The sequence below is a fragment of the Aureococcus anophagefferens genome (genome assembly GCF_000186865.1).
Source record: "Aureococcus anophagefferens unplaced genomic scaffold AURANscaffold_14, whole genome shotgun sequence".
Lineage (NCBI taxonomy): Eukaryota > Pelagophyceae > Pelagomonadales > Pelagomonadaceae > Aureococcus > Aureococcus anophagefferens.
This window is the reverse complement of record NW_008705574.1, coordinates 469,858-479,373: the sequence shown is the minus strand read 5'-3', so window position 1 is coordinate 479,373 and position 9,516 is coordinate 469,858. Positions and strand designations below refer to the sequence as shown.

Below are 9,516 nucleotides of genomic sequence, written 5' to 3'. Positions count from 1 at the left end.
CCTGACGCCGCAGGTAGTCGGCGACGGGGCCGCTCCGGGGCCGCGGCGCGTCGACGAGCGCGACCGTCGCGCCGTCGACGGCGAACTGGCCGGGCTTGAAGTCCGCGAGGAGGAAGCCCCCGACCTCGGCGAACGATCGGCCGAGGCGCAGCCACGCGCGCGCGGCGTCGAGCGGCGTCGAGCGGACCCATTCGTCGTGCGCCGCGCGGCCCCGGGCGGTCCCCAGCACCGCGCCCGCGTCGCCGACGACGTACGCGACGCGCGCGGTCGTCCTGTTCGTCCTCCGCGACGGCCGCCGCCGATGATTCGGGTCGTGGCGAAGCTCGGCCGACGGCGGTACGTCCTCGAACCAGCCGCCGTGGAGCGCGGGGATCCCCGGGAGCCCCCGCAAATATTCCAGGTACAAGAGCTCCGTGTAGGTCTCCGAGAAGCGCGCGTGCGTGGCGCCGCGCGGCCGCTTGACGACGACCGGTGCCTCCCCGCCGGCGCCGTCGCGCGCCGCGGCGCGCCGGACGTCCTTGCTGTTGCCGTGGTCGAGCGCGTCCACGTCTGGCGTCGGCGCGGTGTCCACGTCTAGCGTCGGCGCGGCGCGCGCCGACAGGTTGCCGAACGCGGTCACGGTCCACCAGGGCGGCGCCGGGACCGCGCCCTGGCCCAACCACCATGTCTCGACCGCCAGGAAGCGCGCGAAGGCGGCTGTGGCGTTAAACGCCGGCGCTGGCGGCGGCGATGCGACCGCCGCGCCGAGTATTGCAACCCAGGGCAGCGGCGGCTCGCGCATTGCCTCAGGCCCAGCCCATCGATGAGGAATGCATGAGCATGTTCAATAATATTATTGACCCTTTCAAGAGGTAGTTCAATGAGACCTCGCATGCTTGTGGCGAATTAATTGAGGATGGACGACGACGCCGCAGCCCATCCGAGATGACGCTTCGGACTGCCGCGGTCCTCGCGGCCGCGCTGAGCGCGGCGCTCGGCGGCGTGCCGCCGGGCTGCGAGCCCGACGCGCCGTCGACGACGGCCAACGGCAACGTGACCATCGTGACGCAGTCGACGCTGGACCGCCTCTGGAACGTGGGCCACATTTGCGAGCGCTGGAAGGGGCCCCTGAGCCTGGGCATGATGGTGAAGCACGAGGACCCGAGCGCCGTCAAGCGGGACGCGAAGCGCATCATGGCCGCCTGCCCGGAGGTCCGCGTGTCCGTCGTCGTGAGCAAGCCCGAGGACAAGTACCCCGTGAACCGGCTGCGGAACCTGGCCTGGTCCAAGGCGACGACGCCCTGGATCTTCCTGCTGGACGCCGACTTCTGGCCCGGGGCCTACGCGCGGTTCTTCCTCGAGCAGGCCATCGCCCGGTCGTCCTTCGGGCCGCGGACGGCTTTGGTCGTCCCCGCGTTCGCGTTCCAGCCCCACGAGTTCCTGCCCGGCCACGCGGACGAGGAGCACGCCGAGCTCGCGCGGCGCATCCCGCTGACGAAGCGGGGCCTCGTGCGCTGCCTCGCCAACGGCACGGCGGTCGGGCTGCCGCCGCCGCCGCGGTGGACGCCGCCGACGCTCCACCTCTGGGAGGGCGACGCCGTCGACGGGGGCCCCCGCCGCGCGCTCGCGGCGGGCGAGGCCGACGCGCGCCGCGCGCTCAAGCACGTCGAGAAGTTCGTCGTCGGCAAGTGCCGCCCCGGCCGCGGCTGCACGAAGACCGCGAAGCAGCCCGCCTTGGTCACGGACGCGGACCGGAAGAAGATCGCGCGCGGCGACGTCGTGCCCGCGCCGGCGGCCCCGCACCGGAAGCGCCGCGGGCCGGCGTCGCGGCTCCACGGCCACTGCGAGCCCTTCCACCACCACGGCTCGACGCGCTTCGACGCGTGGCTCGCGTCGGGCGACGCCGCGAGCGACGGGCCCGCCAAGCCGGCGATGGCGCTGCCCTGCTTCCTCAGCAACCACTTCGAGCCCTTCGTGGCCGTGCCGCGCTGCCTCGAGACGAGCCGCGTGCCGGGCGAGACGAGCCACGTGCCGCGCTTCGACGAGCGCTACGAGGGCTACGGCAAGAACAAGATCGAGTGGATCGCGTCGCTGCGCGGCGCGAACTACTCGTTCCGCGTCGCGCCGGACGCGTTCACGGTCCACGTGCCCCACGCGGCGTCGTCGGCGAACCAGGCCTGGGTCCACGGCAGCGAGCACGTCGTCGAGGACAACGGCAAGCACGTCTCGGCCGCGCGGGGGCACATGGACGCCCTCTTCGCGGAGCACCTGGCCGTGCTGGGCCTCTACGACGACTCGGGCGCGCCCGTGGACGACCCGGCGGCCGTCGTCGAGGGCGACCTCGCGACGCCCCTCTGCGGCGCCGTGGCCGACACCCTCAACAAGATCGAGACCCACAGCCTCGCGCCGGCGGCGCGCGCGTGGCTCCGGGGCGCCGAGCCCTACCCGCCGGGCAAGGTCGGGACCCCGCCCTGGCGCTGGGCCCAGGTCGACGCCCGCCTCGCGCTGCCCTTCGCCGAGCGCATCGCCGCGCACGTCCAGGGCGGGCACCGCACGCACGCGCGCCACGTCGGTCACCACGGCCACGTGCACGCGTAATGAACTTCGCCCCTACCAGTACCAGATCACCTCGTAAAAAATGTGGCTTGAGGTCGTTGATGTCTTCGGCAACGTCTTCGGCTCCACGATGGAGCCAACGGGCTGCCTCTCATAGGTCTGCACGTGCAGACCGACCCAAGCATGACGGAGCTGCCGACGGTGTCGCCTTTACGCCGCGACGCCGAGGACGTCGAGGACGCCGAGGTCGCCGAGGACGTCGAGCCGCCGGCGTCGAGCGTGCGCTTCGGCGCGGCGCCGCGGCGGGGCACGGCCGCGTCGGCGCGACCCACGTCCTTCAGCGAGCGGCCGACGAGCCTCTTCGCGGACCCCGAGGCCGCGCGCGGCGGCGCCTGCGGCCGGCTCGCGTCGCTCGGCCGCCGCTGCGCCTGGGCCGCGCGACGGTACGCGGAACGGAACGCGATCCAGCTCCGGTCCGCGGTCCGCGACTTCTGCACGCGCTTCGCGAAGCACATCACGTCCTGCGCGGTCTGCGTCGTCGTGCTCGCCGCCTACCGCGCCGACGCCCAGGAGCTCGCGGTCCTCGTGTCCGCGCCCGCGGACGTCGTCATGAATCTGTGGCTCTGGCAGTTCTTCTTCCCCAAGGAGCGCATCGCGAGCCCCGGCGTCGTCGCCGGCGCCGCGGGGACGGTCGCGGCGATCACGGCGCTCAAGCTCGTCGCGGAGTACGAGCGGACGCCCGCGGCGGTGAACGCGTACGCGTTCTGCTACTACGGCCTGCTCTTCGGCTTCTTCCCGATTACCGCGGGCCGCGAGCGGCGGCGGCGCCTCGGCAACGTCGCGACGAAGGCCGACGCTGGGGCCGCGGTCGTGCTCGTGTGCCTCATCGCGCTCCACCTCTGCCACCTCCAGGTGCAGCTCGGCACGTTCGAGGAGCCGCGGTGCGGCGCGCCGGGCTGGATCGGCGGCTGCGTCGGCGCCGCGGCGGTCGTGCTGGGCTGCGGCGTCGTCGTCGCGGCCTGCGCGGGCGCGGGCAGCGCGACGCCCGGCTACGGCGTCTCCGCGGCGCAGCTCGCGCTGTGCCTGTGGATCAACCAGATCATGCCGCTGTTCATGGGCGACCTCCTGCTGTACAACCTCACGACGTCGGACACGAACTTCTGGGTCTTCCTGAGCGTCTACTGGGGCTCGTCGACGATCTTATTGCAGGTCGTCAAGCGGTTGGCGGACGTGGCCCTCGGCGGCCACGACGACGAGGACGTGAACGACGTGCTCACGTTTCCCAACATGTTCGCCTTCGACATGCGCTTCGCAGCGTCCGCGACGATGGAAGATCGTCACCGGCGTTGCTCCGTAGGTTCTTCAACATCATCTTCATCTCCGTCGAGTACCCGCGGCCCTACTTCTTCGGGTTGCTCGCGTGGCAGTTCGTGAACATCACGTTCCGCGACGGCGACGTCAAGGGCCAGTTCGAGCAGCACTACCTGTGCCGGTCCTGCAAGAAGGGCAAGGAGTTCGAGCGCGAGCTCCGGAGCACGTGGCGCATGCTCGCGATCAACAACTGCCTCTCCGAGGTCGTCGCGACGCTCGCGGTCCGTGCGGCGTCCCGGAGCGCGCTTTCGGGGGACTTCCCACGGCGATGACCCCTAGGTCTTCTCGGCCGTCGCGTTCGACGCCATCGACGTCGGGCGGCCCGTCGTCGCGCCCGACGCGTCCCCCCGCAAGCATCGCAACATCCTCACGGGGCTCGCGCTCGTCTTCCTCGTGCTCAAGCTCGCGCACCTCGCCTGCGCGTCGATCTGGGACCGGCGCATGCGCGCGCTCTCCGGCGACGTCGAGGGCTCCGTCGCGACGGGCGCCGCCCCGCCCGCGGGCGCCGGCGTCGCCATGCCCGCGGCCGGCCGGCGGCCGCCGATGAAGCGCGCCGGCACGCAGCGGCGGAGCCAGGTCGACCGGCGGTCCCTCGCGAGCATCCAGTCGTCGCTCAACAACCTCTCGACGCACCTCGACTCGCACGCGTCCCGCGCCTACTACCTCCAGAAGCACTACCCCTTCTTCGCCGCGGTGCTCTACTACACGATCGCGAACGCGCTCAAGGCCACGGTCGCCATCAACGACCACGAGAGGGGCAGCATCGCGAGCGTAGAGACCGCCTAGTTTTCAGTCGGCAGGGCGAGTGGACACGGCCTAGAGAACTTAGTCGGGCAGGGCGAGGTCGTCGAGCTTCTCGAGGGGCGGGTCCCCGAGGGCCACGCGGCCGAGGTCCTTCTCGACGCGCGTCCGCAGAGCGGCGAGCTCGCGGCCGCGCTTCAGCAGGGGCTCGAGCTTCGACCGCCGGAGCTGCGCGACGATTTCCATGGACGAGGCCGCCGCGCCGCCGCCGGCGCCGCCCCAGTACGACGCCACGGCGCCGTGGTCCGAGGACGCGACGGCCGCGAGGGTCCGGGCGAGGCGCTCGCGCCGCTGGCTCGCGAGCGCGCCGAGCTCGAGCTCCGCCCGCGCGTCGCGGCGCCAGTTGGCGCCGTCGTCGCTGGACAGCAGGTCGAGCACGACGGAGCCGCGCGTCGTCGCGACGGGCGCCAGGGCGAGGGCCACGGCCGCGGACGCCGCGAGGTCCGCCGCCGACAGCGTCCGCGACACGGCGAGCACGTCCGAGGCGCCGTGCGTTTCGAGATAGGCCTTGAGGCGCTTCGTCGACGCCCGGTCGTCCTTGCGCGTCAACACGGCGGCGACGCGGTAGGACCGGTCCTCGCCGAGGTTCGGCACGCGCACCGCGTCGATGTCGAGGCGCGCGAGCGGGCGCCAGGTTTCCGACGCCCCGAAGAGCCAGGTCGAGAACGCGCCGGCGTCGTCCTTGTCGCGCGGGAGCGCGACGCCGGCGACGCGGTCGAGGACCTCCTGCGCGCGCGCCTCCTTGACGAACGCGGCGTTCTCCGCGACGAGCGCCTCGAGGGTGCGCCGCTTGTACAGCAGCGCGTCGGCGTGCGACTTGACGGTCGCCGGCGCGCGCAACAAGTTCCGCAGCGCGACCTTCGAGAGCTCCTCGGGCGTCCGCGGCCGCCGCTCGACCTTCTCGACCTTGGGCTTCGCCGGCTCGGGCGCGCCGGCCTCCGGCTTGGCGAGGAACGCGGCGTCGTTGGCGAGGGCCTCGCGCTCCGACTTCCGGAGGCCGACGCCGAGGCGCGCGAGCTGGCGAAGGACGGCGACGGACTTGGAGTACTCGAAGCGGACCTCGAGGAAGACCGCGTCCGTGCCTCGAAGTATCAACGTGCGCTGCTCCGCGGTCTGCGCGAGGTCCGCGAGCGGCACGCGCGCGGACCCCACGACGCCGTCCTTCTCGTCGAGGACCTCGAGCGCGAGGTCCGCGTCGCGAGTCGGGACGGCCGCGAAGTGGAACTCCTGGTTCCAGGAAAAGCGGCCCGGCGCGTCGCGCGACTTGCTGCGCCGCAGGAGCGCGACGGCGCGGCCGAGGCCCGTCGCGGCGCCGTCGGCGCGGACCGCGCGCGTCGTCCGCGCGCCGCCGCCGTAGACCGCCGCGCCGCGCGCGACGCGGAGCCGCGCGCGCCGCGTCCCGCCGCCGCCGCCCTCGAAGCCGACGACGCGCGCGACGACGAGGCCCAGCGGCGTCCGCGACCGCGCGTCGACGGCGACGCCCTGCGCGTTGATGCGCTCGTTTTTGGTGAGAGCTGCGTCGCGCCTGCGCAGCAGGGCGGCGTCGCGGTCGAGGTCGGCCATCGTTTTTTGTCGTAGCGGTGTTTTTCGCAGCGTTTTTGTTAGCCGCGCTCAGCGCAGCATACCGAGCGGACGGCCGATGAGTACGATGAAAAAGCTGCCCATGCCGAACTGCATCATCGAATGGTGCCTCGGTTGCAGCCACTTGCAGTGGCTATGGTAGCGACGTTCGCGCGCATGGCGCGTTCCATCGTCGCCTGCCTGCTAGTCTTTTGGGTCGCCGATGGGTTTCGATGCGCGGGACCGCTGCGCCAAAACCTCGCGCTGCGCGCCGAGGGCCGCGGGCGCGGCGGCCGCGGCGGCCGCGGCGGCCGCGGCGGCCGCGGGCGCGGCGGCGGCCGCGGCGGCGGGCGCGTCGGGTCGCCGAGCAAGGTGGCCATCATGCTCAACCGGCAGATCGCGCGGCAGGACGGCACGCACGGCCAGATCCTCGACCTCTTCGAGATGCGCGGCGGCGACTTTTCCGAGGTCAACTACGCGACGGCCTTAAACTGGCTCGCGAAGAAGCAGCCGCGCGCGGGCTACGTCGCCGACGCGCCGCGCGTCGCGAGCCTCCTGTCGACGACGCGATTGCGCCTCGAGGCCAACGGCGCCGCCTGGGACGCGCGGGCCATGGCGAACGCGGCGTGGGGCGCGGCCAAGTTGAGGCGGCCGGCGCGCGGCGAGAACGCGGCGGTGCTCGAGGCGCGGCGGCGGCGCGACGGCCAGGAGCTGGCGATCCGCGACACGTCGACGGCGTGCCTGCGCGCCATCGCCAACGGCGCGCGGCACCGCGCGGACGAGTTTAAAGCCCAGGAACTGGCGAACGTCGCCTGGGCGTTCGCGACGGCGAATCTCGACGAGCCCGAGCTCTTCGCGGCGTTGGCGGCGTCGGCGACGCCGCGGCTGAGCCGCTTCAGCGCCCAGGAGCTGGCGAACACGGCCTGGGCCTTCGCGAAGCGGCTCGGGCCCGCCGTCGGGAGCGCGCCGAAGAACGGCGAGGACGCCGCGTGCCGCTTGGCGCGCGCGATGTTCGCCGAGCTCTGCGACGAGGCGTGCCTGCGCTTCGGCGGGGGGGCTTACGGGCCCGATGGAGAACCTCTCGACGGCTTCAAGCCCCAGGAGCTCGCCAACGTCTGCTGGGCCATGGCGACGGCCGGGTTCGAGGCGACGCCGCGGTTCTGGGACGGCGCCGCGGCGGAAGCCGCGCGGATCATGGACGCGCCGGCGACCCAGCCCCAGAACCTGGCCAACATCTGCTGGGCCTTCGCGAAGAGCGGCTGCGGCTCGCCCGACGCCGTCGACGCGCTCTTCGCGGCCGTCGGCCGGTCGGCCGTGCGAAGGGTCGACGAGTTCAACGCGCAGGAGCTCGGCAACACGGCCTGGGCCTACGCGACGGCGGGGCGGGACCACCCCGCACTGTTCGACGCCATCGCCGCGTCGGCCATGCCGCGCGTGGACCGCTTCATCGCCCAGAACCTCGCGAACACGGTCTGGGCCTACGCGACGGCGGGCCACGCGCGGCCGGACCTCTTCGACGCCGTCGCGCGCGAGGTCGCGCGCCGCGCGGACGAGTTCAAGCCGCAAGAACTCGCGAACACGGCCTGGGCCTACGCGACGGCCCACAAGGCGCTGCCCGGCGACCGGCCGACGAAGCACCGGGTCCTCTTCGACGCCTTGGCGGACTCGGCGGACCACCGGCTCCGCGACTTCAACAACCAGGGCCTGTCGAATTTAGCATGGGCCTACGCCTCGGCGGGCGCGTCCGACGGCAACGAGGCCTTGTTCGAGGCGTTGGGCCTGCAGGTGTCGCTGCGCGTCGCGGAGTTCCGGCCCCAGGGGTTGGCGAATCTGGTCTGGGCGTACGCGACGGCGGAACTGTACTGCCCCGAGGTCTTCGAGGCCGTCGCCGACGAGATCGCGCGGCCGAGCGGCGGCGCGCGGCGGGCCTTCGAGTTCAACCCCCAGGAGGTGGCGAACACGGTCTGGGCCTTCGCCAAGGCCGCGGTGCCGGCGCCCGGGTTGTACGACGCCTTCGCGGCGGCGATCCTCAAGCTGGGCGCGAAGCACGGCGGCGACTTGAAGGCCGCGGGCTTCACGCCCCAGGAGCTGGCGAATTTGGCCTGGGCCTACGCCTGCGCGGACCACGTGGACGGCGATCTGCTGCTGCTGCTGTGGCGGGCCATCGTCAAGGAGGCGCGGGAATCGCCGGACCCCGGCGCGCTCGACGGCTCGCGCTTCAATTTGGAGGAGCTGCGCCAGCTCCAGCAGGTCGTGCTCCACGCCAAGTACGGCGCGCGGCGCGGCACGACCATGGGCGGGCTCGTGGCGGAGATCGCGCGCGCGCCGCCGGCGTTCGTCGGGCTGTTGCGCGCGTCGCTGGCCGACGTCGACGCGTCGCCGTCCGGGCCCAGGTCGAGGTCGCCGAGCGCTTGGAGGGCATGGGGCTGGACGTGGAGCACGAATTGGTACTGCCCGACGGGTTGTCCGTGGACGTGGCTCTGCTTGCCTTTGAAGTGGCGCGTCGCCGTCGAATTCGACGGCCCACGCCACTACTTCCGCAACGCGAAGCGCGTGCCCACGGGCCGCACGCGCTTCAAGATGCGGCTGTTGCGGGCGTTGGGCTGGCGCGTGCTCCACGTGCCCTACTTCGACTGGGCGAAGCTCGACGACGACGCCGCGCGGACCGAGTACCTCAAGCGCGAATTGGCCGTCATCGTCAAGGCCGCCAAGGCCGCGAAGGCGCGGCCACCGCCGGCGACGGCCGAGCCCCGCGACGACCGCGACGAGTTCTCGGCGCTCAAGGTCAGCGAGCTCCGCCAGCTCTGCGACGACCGCGGCCTCGACACGCGCGTCAAGCGCGCCGAGGGCGACGCGCGCACGGTCCTCGCGGCGCGGCTCCGGGGGCTGCGGGATGGTAAGAGCTAGGCTTTAGTGTTGTTATGGGGGCTTCGTGCTATAGAGGTTCAAACTTGAACCGGTAGCTCCCGCCGCGCTCTTTGAGTATGTCTATGGTAGCTTCGATATTTTCAGCATCGGCGACGCTTTCTTCCAGGATGACCGCTTCCAGGACAATCCATTTGAGATGCCGAAGCGAGGCACAGCCAGTGACCATGCGCAAGCAGGGACCTGATCGCGAGAAATCCAGATAGGAGAGGTTGGCCTCCTCGAGCGTCTGCGAGGACGGGCTCGCCACAATGAGATCGACGACGGATGGCGTGAGCGACCGCATCCCCATCAGCGAGAGTTGCTTCAGACGGAAGCCTTCGC

At 72.2% G+C, this 9,516-nt stretch overlaps 1 protein-coding gene across 1 annotated transcript in view; it reads left to right on the top strand.

Moving 5' to 3' along the window:
* Positions 1-9,174, top strand: part of AURANDRAFT_65363 (hypothetical protein) — a gene marked incomplete at both ends in the record, with an annotated part of 11,090 nt that extends 1,916 nt beyond the window's left edge. The window contains 6 exons of the mRNA XM_009040333.1: positions 401-413; positions 925-2,551; positions 2,693-3,851; positions 3,893-4,127; positions 4,186-4,677; positions 6,409-9,174. Coding sequence (XP_009038581.1) covers positions 401-413; positions 925-2,551; positions 2,693-3,851; positions 3,893-4,127; positions 4,186-4,677; positions 6,409-9,174 — 6,292 coding nt within the window. The remainder of the gene's footprint in view (positions 1-400; positions 414-924; positions 2,552-2,692; positions 3,852-3,892; positions 4,128-4,185; positions 4,678-6,408) is intronic.
* Positions 9,175-9,516: the final 342 nt, after the last annotated feature.